The 20,067-nt window shown below is 36.0% G+C and overlaps 2 protein-coding genes across 5 annotated transcripts in view; one reads left to right on the forward strand and one right to left on the reverse strand.

The window, feature by feature from the left end:
• LOC106880341 (conserved oligomeric Golgi complex subunit 7) overlaps positions 1-5,368 on the forward strand; it is a 39,660-nt gene extending 34,292 nt beyond the window's left edge. For both annotated transcript variants that reach the window (XM_014930223.2, XM_014930222.2), the window contains exons 22-24: positions 1,560-1,674; positions 2,460-2,591; positions 3,897-5,368. In XM_014930223.2, coding sequence (XP_014785709.1) covers positions 1,560-1,674; positions 2,460-2,591; positions 3,897-4,060 — 411 coding nt within the window. In that variant the 3' untranslated portion in view covers positions 4,061-5,368. The remainder of the gene's footprint in view (positions 1-1,559; positions 1,675-2,459; positions 2,592-3,896) is intronic.
• Positions 5,369-6,600: 1,232 nt separating this feature from the next.
• On the reverse strand, positions 6,601-19,843 carry LOC106880344 (probable DNA-directed RNA polymerases I and III subunit RPAC2). Of its 3 annotated transcripts, none has more exons than XM_014930228.2 (8): positions 19,425-19,843; positions 17,837-17,993; positions 16,365-16,521; positions 14,113-14,138; positions 11,803-11,903; positions 9,603-9,679; positions 7,093-7,172; positions 6,601-6,743 (listed from the first exon to the last, which is right to left on the reverse strand). In XM_014930228.2, exons 2-8 carry the CDS (start codon positions 17,966-17,968, stop codon positions 6,705-6,707), a joined length of 612 nt encoding a protein of 203 aa, XP_014785714.1. In that variant the 5' UTR covers positions 17,969-17,993; positions 19,425-19,843; the 3' UTR covers positions 6,601-6,704. The 3 variants fall into 3 exon arrangements, with proteins under 3 accessions (XP_014785714.1, XP_014785713.1, XP_014785715.1); XM_014930227.2 differs by lacking the exon at positions 19,425-19,843 and adding an exon at positions 19,227-19,401; XM_014930229.2 differs by lacking the exon at positions 19,425-19,843 and adding an exon at positions 18,887-18,986.
• Between the last annotated feature and the right edge of the window lie 224 nt (positions 19,844-20,067).

The raw sequence follows: 20,067 nt of genomic DNA on the forward strand, positions 1-20,067 counted from the left end.
ATTACAAATCAATAAATCTATTATAAATCAATCGACTGAAATTGTGAAAAGTTTCATCTTACATTGAACTTCAAATTCAAATCAAATTTAAGCTTAAAAAATGAAACTAAATTCTTTTCTTTTTTGTGATTAAATTTGGGTTTAGACATTTCTCTCTGATATCTATATATAAAGATGATGTGTAGTCTAGACGGCGTTTTTAGATTTCATTATTCTCTTTAACCCGGGCAACGCCGGGTATTTCTGCTAGTCTTTTATATATTTCTGTCTTTTGCTTGTAGTTCTATATTTAAGAGATGAGGAATTATGTACATTATTTACATTCGACGGATATTTGTCCTCATCTTGTTTTATAATAGATTTATAATCGAACTCGGAATCTTGGGGTTAGTAGCCCACGCTCTTAACCACTATGCCATATGCCCGTGGGCAATTATGGCATAGTGGTTAAGAGCAAAAATTGAATAGAACTTTCCAACAGGTGCATGTGTGTATATATACATTTGTGTATGAGTCATATATGTGTATGTATTGTATATTGTGAATGTATGTCGTGTGTGTGTCTATGTATATAGTGTATACATATGTGTATGTGTATTATGTGGCTATAAAAATAGATATTTTAGTTTGGTTATGTTAAGCCAGCCAAGAATCGTGCTCCTTACTTGACAAAATTATGTTTTAGCTCAAAAACTATTTGTTTGTTCATGTCAGTTAAATCAAGCTCCAGTTGGTTTAGAGGGAAGTATTATCTTTGTTGGACTTAAAATATTTGGGAGTTGGCTGGTAAAAAAAAACTCTGGAGGTTATGGCCACTACTCTGTCTCCTAACTTGGCTGGAAATGGACACTAAAGGTTATGGTCACTGTCCCATCTCAATTCATTGTCATCATCATCATCATCACTTAACGTCTGTTTTCCATGCTAGTATGGGTTGGACAGTTTGATGAAAGCTGGCAAGACTAGGAGCTGCACCAGATTCTATTGTCTGTTTTGGCATGGTTTCTACAGCTAGATGCCCTTCTTAAAGCCAACCACTTTACAGAATGTACTGAGTGCTTTTTATGTGGCACCAGCACCAGTGCTTTTTATGAAGCACCAGCACCAATAGGATCGCCAAATACTTAGCCAGATAAAGACCCCTCAACTAGAACTGGGTGTGGTTTTGTACCACTTGAGAGATTAACAGCGACAGAGTAGATACATGGTGACCCCAGTTGGAAAAGAAAGGATATTGGGTTAGAGATTATTCTGGTTATAATCATCCTCTCTTTTTTAGGCATAGTGTACAAAGACTACATTATCTGATGTCATTTTTTTTCAAAATAGTAGGTTAAGATTTGAGATTTAGTTGCTATTTATTGCAGGTTGAATAACCTTGTAGAACTGCCCTTGTTGGTTAGTACTCATGTAGATAATTTCTGTTGATATTTTCAGTGACTATTTAAAATTATGGTTGAGTTACTTTATTAATAGTGTGATCAATACATATATAGAAGCATTTTTACTGATTTCATTACTTTGTTATATTACAAAAGCCGCTAATTTATCTCCAACAGGTTGGTCAGTACTTAATGACCTTACCACAGTTATTGGAACCATATATAATCCAAGACAATCAAGCTGTCACTGTAGCATTGCAACATGGACGTTTGCCATACACTGAGGATCAAGGTAATGTAGTTCTGGATATTTCTCTCTTTCAGTGTTATAAGGGCCTCAAATTTACAGAGGATGGGAATAGTAAGTTACCAAAAGTTGTTAATATACCAAAGACTTTAGTAGTGTAATTCAGGTGAGATTTCTTCAAATAGATATTGAAACCTCAATTTATTGGAAGAATAGTTCATTCATTTTAAAGTTTATTCTGAAAGTAGAACAGTATTGATATTGTTTCTATGATGGGGAGCACTAGCACTCAGCTATTGCAAACTATTAAAACAATGTTTTACCAAAGAGTTCCCAATTCTGTCACAACCAAACAAAATATACATGTTTCCTTCTTCTACATACAATATACAATGAACTGAGTTGAAGACAATGGTTTCAGTTCCCAGAATATGGAGTTAATCAAACAAGCACTTTCCATTAATAATACAAAAGCAACAGGCCACTTTATAGCATATAGATTATTGAATTGGATCACATCATATAACTAATATTTCATCAACTTCCAAGGTAAATTCCCACCATCACAGTATTTGAATTCAGCATATTTAGAAACAAAAATAAATTCCATAAACTGATTTAGACACTTAGTCACTCAACCTGCTGGAAATAATAGCTTAGTTCCCTCAAATTATAATCTATTGTCTTAAAAAGAGGATACATTGGATAATGTAATCCAAGCTACTCAAGGTCTGAGAAATCAAGGCTGGAATGCTTTTAGCTATAAGTCTGCTTGAGCAAGGCTGGTTTGGTATAACTACATCAACTAATGGTCTTTTAATGATTTGTAGACATTCCTGAACACAGTGCTGATTTGTGGCTGCAGTCTATTGCCCGAGGAACAATGTTTTTGTATTCAGAAGAAATCCTGAAGATTTATGAACTCAGTCCGCATGGCACCAAACAACTTGTCACAGATCTTGGTAAGTAAACAGGTTCTAAATAATTGGTTTTATCTGCAGAGACTAATGAAAGATATGTGATAGTTTTGATGTATAATGTTAACCTAGATGAATGGCAGATTACAAATTAGGAGAGAGAGAGAGAAAAGCAGCTGGATATTATTAGCTGATGTAGGAAAAATGACTGTTGGTGTATATATAGGTAATGAGTGAACAGGTGTTGTTAGTGAAAGCTATCTGTGGAAAGCTAAGATCAATGAAGACACAAGTTTGGAAATGTGGTTAAGAAGTTTGTTTAACAACCAAATGATGAACTTAATATCAGAGTTCAACTCCCTGATATTTAATTGATCAATACAGAATTTGGTAAAGAGAAACAGTATGGAACCCATTATGATTATTTTACACTAGCTTTTCATACTGGTCTCATATTGATTCCCACTTGAAGTTACTGCCTTTCTTGTTTTGGTATAGTTTCTTTGACTAGCTCCCCTTCCTAACACCAATCATTTGACAGAATGATGCATGCTTCTTGTCTGGACACCAACATTATCATGCATACGCCCTCCACAAAAGAGACGTTACTGTTCTTTGTTGTCCTTTGTGGTTCAAGGCAATTACAGAAGATGAACTAAGGTGATAGTACGAAGGAGGAAATAGTGTGGTTAAAATGGAAGAGAAAGTTGAAATGAAAGAGTGTCATAAAAAGTAATTGAACAGAGAACAGTAATGAGGGAAACCCTAATGGCAGTCTGCATGTTTGGTAAGAAAGAGGTGATGTGTTCTCATAAAAATAGTTGAGGGGAGGCATTTTGCAGTTAAGAGCATAGAAGAGCAGTGATAACTACTGAGAGTGATTGAGTGATGAATTGTTGAGATAACAATGGTAAGAGAGTGGTGGATGTTAAGAGAAACCTGGGGAAGAAGAAGGGGAGCATGTATAGGATGTTAACTGACTCACATTACTCAAGCACCATGGGTGGCAATGATACAGTGAATAGATGAAGGGGCATAGAAAGGCAGAAGAATGAGTAAGATAAGAGGAGTGGGGTAGAAGGAGGCATAGTCATGGAGGTAGGTTTTATTGATTTTGAAGTTTCTTTTTGTCTATTTGATATTTAGAATTTAGAAAACTAAGATATTTTCATTAACAATTAGTAAATAGAGCAAGAGAATTAATCTAAATCTGTAAAACTGAAACTGAAGTTAATTTTTAAAAACCCATAATTTAAGGTAATTTTGTTAGTTTTTAATTTTCTTCAAGTTTGTTAATATTCTTGTAACTCTCTTAGACTATCTCAGACTTGCTATTCTTTCCATTTGCAGATTACTTATGCAATGTTTTGGATGACCTTGGTCTAAGTGCAGAACAAATGCATGACATCAAGCAGCTATTGAAAGCTGAACCAGATGAATTCCGGCCTCTTGCTAGTCGAATGCCTCAAAGACTGGCCAATGTGATAAGCCAGATGAGAAACATTGAGCTGTAATAATAGGCCGTATGTTCCAGGATACTTCATAACAAATTGTTGTTTTTATTTATTTTTGAGTGTATGTGTGTATATATATATATATATATATATCCCTGTCAAGAGGTACAAGCAATAACATACACATGTATGCACACAGTGATAACTTCTGCCTACCAAATTCACTTATAAGGCTTTTGTCGGCCACACACATGTACAAACAAGAAAAGGGCATGATACACATTATGTAGAGTTCATATTTGTAATGGGGTAGTTGGTAACTCACTTGGCCACTCGGTTTCATAGACACTAAACCAGGTGCCTTGTTGATCAAATATCCATGATGGTTGCACACAAGTTTTCGTATCTATAATACTCTGAATAATAGCCATATACATTTTCAAACCAAGGTTACTTATTACCTCAGTTTAAATATATGCAAAAAAAAAAACAGAACAGCACACCAAGTATTGAATACTGATACACACACAGGTAACATACAGAAAGATCCAGTGTCTGCATTTTCTGTTTATCTGTTCATAATCAACAATATTCATTATTATGTCATTAACATATTTCCTTTAGGGGATATTTGGAAGTAGTGATATCCATGCCTTTCTGAAGTGGGGTTACAAATACAGGAGAAATCAAATGGTTCTGCTTACCAAGAGTTTACTCTAGAGCACACTCACATGCATGTATATATGTTTATTCAGGGGACGAAATTAGAAGACTAATCATGTTACTTCAGATGATTTTGAAACTCAAAAGAAACATGCACTCTATCATGTTACTGAGCACTTTACTTTAAATTGTGGTTCTCCCAGGCTTCTAAATGTGTATACACACACAAACACACACATATAGGTTAAATAAGGTTCATTATATTCATGGAGTAGAAATTAGAGACATGTAAATACATAGAAATCATCTAATATTTTGAAGTGGTGGCAGAGGATACATTTTAACACATTTTTTAATTTCCATTAACAGCCAAAAGTGGTTTTTAATTCACTACTGGCAACAGTTATCACAGTATCAATGATTTTTTCTTGTTTTTCCTTCTGTTGGGTGATGTGAGCATATATACATATATATTATTAGTTTTGTCTGTTGTTGAGGAACTTGCCAGAACAATTCAGTATCAAGAGCGAAACATTCCAATCTCATGTAACAGCAGCAGGCAGAAGACTTTTATAAATAAGCTGCCTTTCCTTTCCTTCAATAAAAGACTTATTTGCTCAGACAGAAAGAAAAATTTTTATTAATAAGAAATTGTAAATAAATAAATAAAAAAAGGAGGGACAAAATATATCCCGAATTATGTTATTCTGTTAGATGTCTTATTTATTTTATATTGCATTCTGTGTTGTTGGTTAGAGGGTCCCAATAGGACAGTCACTGGTTCATTGTATTTACAATGGTGAGAGAGAGAGTGTCCATACAGGTTGAGTTGTAAAATATGACATGGTGATATCTGGCTTTCATTTGTAACAAACCAATTTTCTATGATTATAGATCAGTAAGATTTATGAGTCACGACAGACTACTACTGTTAAGAAACAACAATGAAAAGTCACAATATATCCCATTTTGGGGGAGCAAACAGAGACTTATGTTATAGCTTCATTATCTAGAGGTTTCCCTGTGAAATAGCAGTCAAATGTCCCTCATGTTACATCTTACTGTCTTTAAAAAAACACTGAATATTGAAATCATGAAAACTCTTAGATACCTGCAAAGAAAGTGCATTGCCACTACTTATAGTCAATGGAGACTAAACAACAGCACTGTGGCATGAAAAACCTCAGAACAACTCAGTCCATCATCATTTAACATCCATTTTTCATGCTGCCAGAGGTTGGCCAGCTGAAAAACTGCCCAGGTTTCTATGGCTGGATACCCTTCCTAATGCCAACCACTTAACAGAGTACCGAGTGCTTTTACGTGGCACCAGCACCCACAAGATCACAAGATTAGAAATGCTCCACTAAAGAAAGATGCAGGGGACACGACTGTATGCAAAGACAACCACAATTTTTGTGTCTTCTCAAGCACAGCAAATTGCCAGGAGTCTCAGTCCCTTGTCATCCCCTCCGCGAGGCCCAATGGTGGAGGTTGTTCTGAAAGAATAAGCTGGGCAAAGTTGAGAGAGCTGCTACCTCTTGGTAACAAAGGGCCTCTCTCTCAGAGTGAAAGGCAGATTGTATGATGCCTGTATACAAAAAAGTTATGCTACATGGCAGTAGGATATGGGCTGTGAAGGCTTGAAAGAAATAAAGCCAGTATGCTCCACTGGTTGGGTAATATCAGTGTGCATATACAACAGGGTATACATAGCATCAGATGTTGTGTGCAAGAGAGAAGACCGTGCTGGTACAGTCATGTAATGCATATGAATGAAGACAGTTGCATCAAGAAGTGCCAATCTCTAATTGTGGAGAGAACGTGGAAGACGGATGAAGTGGTAAGAAAGGATCTTCATACATTAAGATTCAGGACTAATCAAGGTCTAAACAATAATTGCAGAGAGAGAAATTAAACAAATGGAATCCTGTAAGGAATTTTCAGACTGTTTTTATTTTGACAAAACACAAATGTCTTTATTAACAGCATATGTCATCTAATTAGAGACACACGCTCACACACAATCTGTTTTTTTTTTTTATTCCTGTTGACTTTTCTTGTATGTATTCACACTTTCCTGAAGAAAAAAAGAAAAACAAAAGTAACAATTAGGAATATAATTCAGATCAGGCATCAAAATTAAATTATTTGATTTTCTTCTTTTTACAACTAAACTCATGAGACACACACAAACACTCTAAATATTACTGTATGTGTGTGTGTGTGTGTGTGTGTGTATATATATATATATATAATACACACACACACACACACACACACACACACACACACACACATGGTGGACCTTTCTTCCACTGGTTAAGCCATCTGGCTGAGGTCATGCTGGGACACTATGTCTCAGAAAGACATGAAGCTAAACAATTCTAATAGTTGTTCATTTTTCTTAATTAAACTGGTTTACTTACCTCAAATTTATCCAGAACAATTTGGCATAAAGAATTTAAATTGTTAAGTCCATCAACTAAAACTTCCACAGCAGGAATAACTAAAGACAAAGACAAAAAAGAAAATTAAAATAAGACTATATTTTGCTACGCACACATGTATATAATATATATATTTGTTTATACACACACTGTATATAACCTATATTTCTAAACAAAAAGAATTTTTTTCTCCAAAAGTAGTTGATTATTTACATACATTATGCTCATGCACACCCATGTAGGATAATTTGCATATGGTAATTCACATACTTTTGCTCAAATTCATGCCACTGGGTACTGAGTTATTTCTGTTAACTCATCTTTGCTTTAATTATGTAAATTATCTTGGCTATTTTTTTTTTGTTTCAGTCATTTGACTGTGGCCATGCTGGAGCACTGCCTTGAAGGATCTTAATCAAACAAATTGACCCCAGGACTTATTTTTAAGTTTAGTACTTATTCTATTGGCTGCTTTTGTTGAACTGCTAAGTTATGGGGACATGAACACACCAACACCGATTGTCATGCAGTGATGGGGAGACAAACACACATATATATGACAGTCCTCTTTCAGTTTCCATCTACCAAATCCACACAAGACTTTGCTTGGCTCAAGGCTATAGTAGAAGACACTAGCCTTAGGTGACACACAATAGGATGGAACCCAGAACTGTGTGGTTGGGAAGTAAGCTTCTTACCACACAGCCATTGTTTTTCTTTTTTTTGTACATGTCTAAGCCCTTTGTCAATTGGAATCAATGTAGAACTTCTGTGCTGATGAAGACGAGTGCACAGAAAGAAATGACCGCAGATACCCTGATAGTCATTTCCAGCATGGCGTTTGTACTTCAGAAATTTCTTGATTCTTGAGATTATTTTTTCTTATTCACAGTCAGTCCCAAATGGCACCAAGCAACGGAAGTGGGGATTATTTCAATAACTCAAGAGTTTACTCACATAAACTTGTATCTAACCTAACATTATGAAACTGGTTATTAACCTGTGTCGAAACTGTTTTAATTAAAATACCCCACTACAAAATGACAACATTTTATCTGTCCTTCCATATGTTGTATCTAATGTAAATAGCCTATGTCACAAAAACATCACACTCTGCAGAATGCCAGCATCCTGTTTGCTCCAACACTTGAATTTACCAATAAAACAAATGATGTCACTGTGATGGCAAAGAGAATTATGCAATTTGAAGTGACCAACAGCAGTCTGAAGACTTTCACCTAGAGTCACTTAAAATTTATTTAAACTCCTCTTCAGTCTACCTTGAAACATTTGTGATGATATGAACATGTTTTATACCCACAAAATTTAAGTAATTTAACTTATGTGTGTGTGTTGAATGTACAGTGAGTTAAAGAGTATATAATACATATATTTATTTGTTCAAAGATGATGATTCAGAGTTGCCTGCCAGTGCCAATGGACTGGCTCCTGTGCAGGTGGCACATAAAATACACCATTTCGAGCGTGGCCGCCGCCTGACTGGCCCTCGTGCCGGTGGCACATAAAAGCACCCACTACACTTTCGGAGTGGTTGGCGTTAGGAAGGGCATCCAGCTGTAGAAACTCTGCCAAATCAGATTGGAGCCTGGTGTCGCTTCCTGGTCCACCAGTCCTCAGTCAAATCTTCCAACCCATGCTAGCATTGAAAGCGGACGTTAAACGATGATGATGAACAATGATGACACTAAATTAAATTCAGAATAGATCAACTATAGGAAATGACATAAAATCTCTCTATTTCAATAATTAATAACTAATCCAAGTGTTCAGTAAAATGAGTGGTGAAAGTGGAGTTGTGGAAATCATTAGTGACAGGAGTGCCTGGCTAGGTACTCACATCAGATACTCTAGAGCCCTTACTTGAATGTCTGTATAACATATAGTAGTAATATTTTACATGAGGGGAAAGAAGTGGAAACTTGTTCCATATAAGAAATTACAGTGTACAAGGGACAAAAGTAACCAGTTACTTTCAGAGAAATAAACTATTTTTTATACAGATCTGTAATGTTTGAAAAGCTAATGTAAAGCAAAGGTTTTGAAGGGTTGTAGGAATCACATCGAATGTTGTGAGGGTAGGGTAGGGGTAAAAATACACATATATGAAAGAAACTGTCAGAAAACTGACTGATTTTCACCAGTTCCATTATGCAATCCATTACCCTTATTGAAGACACAACTTGAGCCTCAGGTGTCTTAAGTGGGGTCTACTCTGTTAGAAGGATTGGGATGTTGTGTCTCAGGAGAGATGTATGGTTACCCTTTTCAGTAGCAGCAGCTTTTTGTTATTTGTTATGCTTTATCCTCCCTTCTGCTAAACACCCAGTTGTCTCAGAATTCTACGAGAGTCATGATAGTTATCTTTCTTCCTCTGAGTAAGAAAAACGTTTTATCAAATTGAAGAAGAAAATAGAAAAGGTGAAGTCGAGTAACATTGGAAAATAAAAGGAGTAAAAAGTATAACATACCTTTGCTTTGTATCCGGAAATTTATCTGTTTGTCAAAGGGATGCGGTACACCATATCCACAAAATTCCACTCTAGGACTGAAACATAAAAGTATCATCAGTTACACTACCTCTACTCATGTCTTACAACTGCTTTCATAGGCACTATATTATCTCTCCTGAGACACAACATCCCAATCCTTCTAACAGAGTAGACTCCACTTAAGGCACCTGAGGTCCAAGTTGTGTCTTAAACAAGGGCAATGTGGATTGCATGATCCTTTTTTTTTTTTTATAAAGGAACTAATGAAAATCAGTTAGTTTCCACATCACACAGTTTTTCCCACTTTTGGCTCCATTGTACAGTAGCTCTAACACAATCTTTTTACCTTCCCATACTGACAGTCAACTTTATAGTCTAAGATGGCCAGCTATTACTTTCTAATAACATCTTCACAAGCTACAGAATTTTTCAGTTGATTTCATCATATTAGCTATGTTCTTTATCTGGTTAACCACCAAACTTTTAGGGGTAGCACTGATTGTTGGGTAAACTATAGCAGGCTGGTAGAATCATGTGACTGTTCCCACACATTCACTGCAATGGTTTAAGTTTTGAACATATAGCTTTATGGAAAGGTGCCGTATGGAACTTGGCATAGTGAAAGAACATTAAGCTTAAATAATAATTACTCTCTTAATATACAATTCTATGAACTTACAATTAAAAAAGCCCTAAGATATCTCACATTTGATAACAGAAAATAGAAATATTTAAAATAAAAAAACAGCACAGCTCAGGTATGGCTGCATGGTTAAGAAGTTTCACTGCTACATGATTTCAGATTCAAACCCATGGCACTTGGACAGGTGTTGTCTACCATAACCTTGGGTTGCCCAATACCGCGTGTGTAAATGTTTTGTATATTTATAAGTGGTGGTGTGTTTACAAATGCATACAGAATTAGTCTATGAAAAAGTAAAAGATCTCAATATCTAAGAGTAAATATTTATATCTGTTACAGTTCCAGCTAACAGCATACTATTACTCAGAGTTTACATCAGCCAACACATAGAAAGCAGACATCAAATGAATCTAATGATACTGATGATGTATGTGTGTGTGAGTATATTACACTGTTGTAATCGGATTATGGTCATCTGGCATACAGTAAATGCACAATTTGTGCCCTGTGGATGGTTGTTACCTTTTTTTTCTATTGAAAGATTTTACCCAATATACTGTGAACTATTATCATAGCTACTTTTTTTATTTCTATATGTCAGTGTGTATTGTTGTTGTTGTTGGCACTTTGTCGTTTACGACGTCGAGGGTTCCAGTCGATCCGACCAACGGAACAGCCTGCTCGTGAAATTAACGTGCAAGTGGCTGAGCACTCCACAGACACGTGTACTCTTAACATAGTTCTCGGGGATATTCAGCGTGACACAGTGTGACAAGGCTGACCCATTGAATTACAGGCACAACAAAAACAGGAAGTAAGAGTGAGAGAAAGTTGTGGTTAAAGAGTACAGCAGGGTTCGCCACCACCCCCTGCCGAAGCCTCGTGGAGCTTTAGGTGTTTTCACTCAATAAACACTCACAACGCCCGGTCTGGGAATCGAAACCGCGATCCTATGACTGCGAGTCCGCTGCCCTAACCACTGGGCCATTGTGCCTCCACGTCAGTGTGTATATGCTACAATAAATTGGAATCTTTTATCCTTTACTTGTTTCAGTCATTGAACTGTGACCATGCTGGGGCACTACCTTGAAGGGTTTAGTTGAATGAACTGACCCCAGTACTATTTTTTAAAGTCTAGTACTTAATCTGTCAATCTCATGCCAAACTGCTATGTTACAGGGACAAAAACAAGCCAACACTAGTTGTCAAGTGGTGGTGCAGGAAAACACACACATATATGACAGGCTTCTTTTAATTTCCATCTACCAATTCCATTCATGAGGCTTTGGTCAGCCCAGGGATATAATGGAAGACACCTGCCCAAAGCACCACACAATGGGACTGAACCCAGAATTTTTCTTTCTGTCAGTTTTAGGCCCATTTGTACCAAGATGTACTAAGCCATTAAATTAAATATGAAAACATTTGATGGCAGTGCTTCATCATGGCCACTGTTCCATAAAAGGATAGAAGAATAAAGAATAAGCATTAACTATAATAAACCATAAAGGAACAAATCATTTGGTTGTTACTTACTCTTTCATGATAACATAACGTAATGAATTGCCAAGTGTGTGGTCTTCATTGTGTAAGATAAATGTCTGGCTGAGTGAGTCAATACTTTCTAAATGTGGTATCTGTAACATAAAATCACAGAAAGTGTGTGTATGTTTGTATATATATATATATATATATATATATATATATTAATACATACATACATATATCAATAATGTTAATACGCTTAGTTTTGTTTGTTTTTATACGTACCTGTGGTGTCACACTTCAAAGGAAGAGGTAAAAAGATTGAAGGGAGGGGTACAAAAAAAAGAGAGATAAAAGGTATTCAGCTGTTATGTTTTAATACAGAATTATTAACTTGGATTACATTACTCGAATGCAAGCCAATAATGGAGTCAATATGTGAGCAAATACAACGCAATATATACTCAAAAATACACGCTAATTAAAAACAAAAGTAGAACCTAAAGATTCACATGCGAAAAGTATCACACCACTTACAAAACAAACCAGTATGCAAATTAGAAGGCAGTCAAAAGTCACTTTAAAAGGACACTTGGTGAAAGCACGAAATAAAGCAGAGTTGCTAAACATAGTTCGATACTTAGTCAGAACATAGAATCAAATTAGAGCAATATAACACCTCCCCAACAAGTATGGAATAAAAAACATAAATTACAGTATCACAACAAAATTGAATATAAATAAATCAATGTTGTGACACATAATAGTCCGGAGGTTTTTTTTGTCTCAATCTTCTTGGATGTTGACGACTGTATTCTGGAGTTGAGTTATTGTCGCTAAGTGGTAACAATGGGCTAAGAGATTCTTCTTCAGGAGCAGACTTGTCTATAACTTGAGGTTCTGAATCACAGAAAGAAGGCGTATCTCCTGATTCTTGACTACCAGAATACCAGAAGAACGTTCCATACTACTAAACCAAAAAGGTTTCCTTGAATATGTATGATGTATTTTAAGGCTAAATAATAATTCTGTGTATGTTTGTGTAATTGAGATATTTTGGTTGGATTATATAGCTATCGGTTTTATACGTCTTTCTATATTCTGTAACTGTCACAATATAGAAACATTTCTCATTGCACCAGCACACAATTTAGAAATGCTTACATGTTTTATGTTTTCTGTGAAGTTTGATCAGGTCCAGCTAGTATATATAAAGAGAGAGACACAGACAGGCAGATAACAGCCATTAGGAATTAATGGTTTTAGTAGCTGTACAGGAGTCTTTGCTTAAATATGCTCTTGAACATGTGGATTCATTTAGCAGGAAATTTAAGAATCAGTTTACACAAACAAGAATTTGAATAAACTTCATTTCTATCACTACTACTATGATGATGGTGGAAGCGCAATGGCTCAGTGGTTAGGGCAGCGGACTCACGGTCATAGGATCGCGGTTTCGATTTCCAGACCAGGCGTTGTGAGTGTTTATTGAGCGAAAACACCTAAAGCTCCACGAGGTTCTGGCAGGGGGTGGAGTGGGGGGTGAACCCTGCTGTACTCTTTCACCACAACTTTCTCTCACTCTTACTTCCTGTTTCTGTTGTGCCTATAATTCAAAGGGCCAGCCTTGTCGCACTGTGTCATGCTGAATATCCCCGAGAACTACGTTAAGGGTACACGTGTCTGTGGAGTGCTCAGCCACTTGCATGTTAATTTCACGAGCAGGCTGTTCCATTGATTGGATCAACTGGAACCCTCGACGTCGTAAGTGACGGAGTGCCAACAACTATGATGATGAATAATAATAATATTCATTAGCATGGAATCTGTTGGGATGGAGCAAAAATACATATTCACAAATATTCTGAGCAATAATAATAATAATAATAATAATAATAATAATAATAATAAAGCAATAATATAGTGAAATAAGCTGAATCATTTGGGATTTTCAGTCAATGAAGCTGGGGGATTGAAGCAAGAATGTAAAATGATTGGGTAGCAAGTTATATTTAATCCACAAGAGAAAGAGAAATTCATAAAGTGATTAATCTCAGAACAGAGACTGAGAAAAGAAAAATTTCAGCCCTCATCAGGCTTGCTGCAGGTTTATTTGAAGGCAACTGTTCAGGAGGTTTTGCTTAAATAAGCTCTTAAACATGTGGATTCATCTAAAAGGATCTGTTTACACATATACTACCACTACTACAAAGATGATGAATGACATTAATATTCATTGGTATGACATCTGTTGGAACAGAGAAAAACTATGGCAAAAGGACTGGGAAGTTAAAATAAATGTTAATGAAAATACATATTCACAAATATTCCTAGCAATAATATTTAAATAAAGCAACTTACTGACTTTCTATTTTCATCATCAAAATCTGAAATGAGAAACAAAACACAAAAATCAATTTCAGAACAAAAATATAGCTTTAAGTTTTCTTTTTTAATCATTGAGTCTATCTTCAGTACCACTTACATTCACTTCCCTGTAACTTGAGGGTATGCCCTGACTCATCTTCACCACCAAGTTTTCTCTCTCCCTTTCTTTTCCAACTGTGGTAGCCATGTATCTCTTTTATAGCAAGACACCTGTTTCTGTCCCTCTATCATATTTTAACCACACATCACCTAGCACCAACACCTCCTCCCTCGACAGAGAGGCCCAGTCTTGTAGGTTACTTGGTAATTTCACTGGTGTTGGTACCACATAAAAAGTACTCGGTACACAGTAATGTGGTTGGTGTTAGGAAGGGTATCCAGTGATAGAAACCATACCAAAGCAGAAATTAGAGTTTGGCACAATCCTCTGTTTGACAGTTCCTGTTGAATAGTCTAATCCATGCTAGCATAGAAAATGGACATTAAATGGTGATGATGATTTGCCACAAAAGACTGCAGTAAAAATAAGATAGGTCAACAAAAAAAAGAAGGTAAGGAAAGCAGATCATTCACAAAGGCCAATCTCTCATCCATATGCATCACATACTCAAACCAACATAGTTTTCTCTCTTGTACACTATATCTGATTCCTTATGCTCAATTTTCCTCTCAATACATTTGTTCTCCATCAAACATCACATGCTGACATTGCACATCCAGTGGGGAATGCTTATTTTGTTCTTTTCTAGTCTTTGCAGGTCCTCTACATTTAGGGGCCATATCTCACTAGCATGTAGCACTGCTATTTGTACCCAACCATAGTACAATACACTTTTTACTGAGAGAGAAACCTTTTACTGCCAACAAAGGTATATTGCTCTTATTCTGGCTACTGTAATTTAAGAACACAGTCCTCCATTGTTAATTGGTCACCTAGATAACAGAAGCTATCTACTACTTCTAAGGAACTGCTTAGGCATTTGAAAGCATCTATTTCCCATGCAATCTTAGAGTTTATTACTCCTGTGCATCTGCTACATACATCTGCTTTCTATGTTAAACTGCCTGATTCCACTGCACCTTTTGTGTGGCCAAGTTTTTACTAAGTACGCCATATTAAAATTCTACTCACTCCTTTTCTACATAAAGCACAACAATAAATCTATCCCTCTCGTAATACTTGTCCTCTCTCATCACTTCAACTCTGAAGTCAACTCTCTCCTATTCTCCTCTCAGTCACAAGTCTCTTTAGGTTTGCAAATTACAAGACAACTTCACTAGTGCTGGTACCAAGAAAAAGCACCTAGCAAACCCTGTAATGCGGATGGCATCTAGTTATAGAAACTATAGTGGGAATATATATTCAGTACCAGGTGTTGATATGGCTGTGTGTATATTATTACAGGAGTTCATATAGAGAAGAAGAATAAATTCAAGAACTATATATTCACTATATAAAAATATATTTTATTTACTGGTCGATGATACATAATCAAAATATAGAATCAAAGTTGAATGAAGTAATCTATGCAAGAAAACTCGAGCAGAGTTAGCAAGCTGCTTTTATTAATGGAAAGCTAGACATTCTAGAAAGTTCCAAGAGAAACGCTAAGCTTCTTGAATAATTAAGAACCACGTCTCGTGACACAGATGCTTCGAGAAACTTAGTAAAGGGAGGTTACTCTATAGACCTTCTTGCAAGAGACATCATTCAACTATTTAGCTACATAGAGTACTACAAAACCATGCCAAAACTGAAACATTGGAGCAAATGAACTACTACCAAACTGTCCAATCCAAGCAAGCATGGACGGATGTAAAATGATAATTATATATGCACGCTTTTTGTCTCTTACAAAAAAGGGCAGTGGCCATGGCTATTTACAAATACTGCAAGACGTACTATGTCAAGACTCAACATTTCTGCTAGTTCACTATTCTAGGCACTTTATTGACCCTGGAAAGTTGAAAAGTTGACCTTGGTATGATTTAGACTTAGAATGCAAGTTGCTGAAATAAATATAGGAAAACATTTTGTGTGATGCTTTCATGACTTGCTCACTGTCTTAAATATTTGTGTGCGTGTGTGTGTATACATGCACACACACTACATGTACAAGACAAGAGGGAACATCTTTACATAGTCACTCAACTAACTCTTAGGTGTGCCTATTCAAAGTTGACCAGGATCTAAATAATATATAAGCAACAACCTGAAAACCTACCTGTTGTGGGAACTTTCCTACTTTCCTTCAGTGTATTTGCTAAGTTGGTATTGTCAGTGCGAACCAAAGCATCCAGAAATGATTCAAAACATTTGATGCCTTTCCTTTCAACCATTTTCAATAATTTCTTCACTTTGGTCTTTCTTTCATCCTCTTGCTAAATAGAGAAAAAACACAGTTACTTAAGCAGGAGGGATGGGAGGTTTAGTCAGTTTATATTTATTTCGAAAGGCTTTTCATGGACTGCTGCATATTTTGCTTCACAGACTGAAACGATGAGAATATTGTTTTTCTGGTTTAAGGGCCCACAGCTTTCACATACTGTCTCAGATTTCCTCATTGATAGATATCTTTTACCTGGTACTTGTTTCAGTCACCAGTCCGAGGCTATCGTAGGGCACTGCCTTGAATTTTTTAAGTCAAATGAATTGACCTCAGGACACTGAACTGTTAAGTTACAGAGATATAAACAAACCAACACTGGTTGTCAAGCAGTGATGGGAAAAACACACACATATACATATGAATATGATGGGCTTCTTTCAGTTTCTGCATATCAAATCCACTCACAAAGCTTTGGTCAGCCAGTATGTTTAAAATTGCTATTATAGAGTTAATTTCTCCATGATATAAAACTGTATCTCTATATCCCTCATTTGATTCATGGAAGATGATCCAGATCATCGCTTGCAGTTTGCAGATGAATGGCTGGACAAGTTGAACAATGACCCAACATTGGAAGAACATGTCTGGGGTGATGAGTCAAAATTCTATATTTCAGGGAGTGTTGTTCAGCATAACTGTGTATACTGGAGACAAGAAAATCTTCAAATCATGATTGAGTATGACCACAAGAGCCCTGGCATAATGTTGTGGGCAGGTGTGAGTTACAACAGACTTGTGGGACCATTCTTTATTGAAGATGACGTAAATGGGAACTTTTACAAAACCAAGTTCTCCCTAAATTAAAAAGACCCAAAAAGACTTTGAAGAATTATGGTGGCAGCAGGATGGTGCTTTCCCACATTACTCACTGGCTGTTTGTGACTGGATGAATGAAATTTTCCCTGAATCTTTGGAATGGGAGGCAAGGGTCTGTGGAGTGGCTGGTTTGCTCACCTGACCACCAGACTTTTGTTTTGTAAGGTTATCTAAAAGATCGTATCTATCGTCAGAAGATTAACAGTCTTGAACATCTTAAACAAGTTATTATCCAAGAATATGAAACAATCTCGGTAGCATGTCAAAATGTTTCGGTACAGTTACAAACCTGTGTTGCAGCAGCAGGAGGCCAGTTGACCATGAAATGGAAAACTAATTTAACTAAATAGTGCATTCATTAACTTTGTACATTTGTGTGCTTATAAGCATATAAATAAATATAATTAACAAGCGAGTCCACCCTGGACAATTATTGTGGCACAAAAATGTTTAAAAAAATAACAAAAACATTATGAAAACAAAACTTCTACCTCTAACTCTTCTTGATCATCAGGTGTAAGGGCAGAAGTTTCCAACATGCATTCAATCACAGGCTCAGGAACTAAATTGGTTTCAAGAAGTTGTCTGTTGTCTTTTAAAACTTTATGTAAATATTTATTCATTTTGGCAGATAAAATTGCAGATTATCTATATTAAAAAAAAAAAAAATTTTAATGAAAAAACTGACTCAATGAGTAGATAAACTGTTAGGTTATTGTTTTCTCTTTAACTACATTCATTTGTATGGTTTTTTTAGTTGGTTTACACCATGGCTGGCCAACCTGAGGCCTGCGGGCCGCATGCAGCCTACAGACTTTTATCTTGCAGCCCACTGTTTGAAAGGGATTTATTTATCTTGTTGATGTCCACTTTAAGACCCAGCCACCAAAACAAAAAAACAAACAGGTGTTAAAAATGTGTATTAAACAAATATCAGAACTGAAATTTGCGCCAACGAACCGATTATAAGGAAATTTGTGACTAAAATTTTTTTCGGGGGTGGGGGGATTCTGACATGCCAATTTTTTTTTTTACAGATTCGGAATCTCCGTAGCCGGAAACGGGTTTCTGTAGAAAGGAAAAAAAACAAAAAAAAACGGATGCCTGTGTGGTGACGGTCCGCCTTTTATTTTTCGGAATTTTCAGAGAATTTTTGCGAATTTATGTTCTACACACGGGAATTTATACGATTGTGCAAAAAAAGAAATTGTGTGTGATTTATGAGCGATTTAGCTGTTGTTTTTAGCACATCACACTACCACCTGATGCCGTTTTCGTTTCTTTGCCACTCTGACTTGTATTGATGTTTTTCAATATTTTTCTCCATAAACACATTTAGGCATTCTTTCGATAAAGGTAGAAGAATAATGAAAGTCTTTGTTTGGCAATTTCCGTAAGAAAATGTATGTAATGTATATTTGTGTAAGTACTGTGTGTGAATATATATACATATGTGTGTGTGTATTTCTGTTTATACACATACCTACACAAATATATATACATGCACATAAACATAAGCGATTGAGCTGAAAAAAAATTACCCAGCAGTTAACAGAGCAGCTTCTTGAGCACTTGACATAAGTCTTTCTATAAAGAATACGTACACCACCCGTTTTCGGCGTGACAAAAACTCTAACCACCGGGTGTACGTATTCTTTACTTTCACATACAATGACAACACAATTAACATGATTACATTACACCCGAATTATAAAAAATATTTTTAAAAAAGCTACGCTTTATTTAGTAGTTTAGACAAAACAATTCAGCAAAAAGAAAATTAAGTCATAACTGAAATTATTTACCAGAATATAAAAAAAAACACGTGGTCTGGCAAAATAAAGAGGTATTATTAAGAAAAATTGTAACTTAAAAACTCACCCAAGAACTGTATCGAGATGTATTTGTTTATAAAAATAGTTGCGTGTATGAGAATATACATTCAAGACATTAATTACTTAATAGGGTCCTATCTCTGATAATTATATTAGCAAAGATGAGCAGTGTAGGTTCAGTAGTAGACGGTGTAAACTGTAATAAGTACGCTACAAACAAAATCTCAGTAATAGAGGTGCTTACCTCTCAAAGGGGATATTTTCTGATAGGCTTCGCTTTTTGAAATTTTAAAATTAAGTGAAAGTTTCCAAATTTGTTATGCTGATGTATTTTCACGCTGAATCTGTTGTTGTTGTTAGTCACTTGTTCAAGAAAATTTTTAGGAAAATGTGTGAGAGGTTTAAAGTTAGATAATTTTTACCCGAAAAGATGACTCAAATGCATCTCATTCATTTACATGAGAGAGATGCAGAATAAGTTATCCACCGATGTTTGCCATGGGCAAATCTCCGGAAAGTTTAGCAATTGCAAAAAGTAGACAGCGCTTTCAGTATCGATCTGAATGAAAAAAAGAAATTCCAAGTCCTCGAGTCCTCTCCCCATCTCGCCTTTCGCGGGAGCGCTTTTTTTTTTTTTTTTTTTTTCATATTCGTTCAGAGCAAGTCGTTTTACATCTATTACACTATTTTTCTTTTGTTTCTTGGCTCCGGTGAGGCGTCTCGGAACATTCACGATGTGAATGTTCCGAGCCCTCTCCCCACCCATCCACCCCCAGTTCGCGAGCGCGCATTTTTTTCTTCATATTCGTTCCCAGCAAGTTGTTTTACACCTATTAGACTAATTTTTTAATTTTTGTCACCGGGTCAAACGCTTTAGTTTGACCCTA

This window comes from Octopus bimaculoides, chromosome 3, assembly GCF_001194135.2.
Source record: "Octopus bimaculoides isolate UCB-OBI-ISO-001 chromosome 3, ASM119413v2, whole genome shotgun sequence".
NCBI classification, from domain to species: domain Eukaryota; kingdom Metazoa; phylum Mollusca; class Cephalopoda; order Octopoda; family Octopodidae; genus Octopus; species Octopus bimaculoides.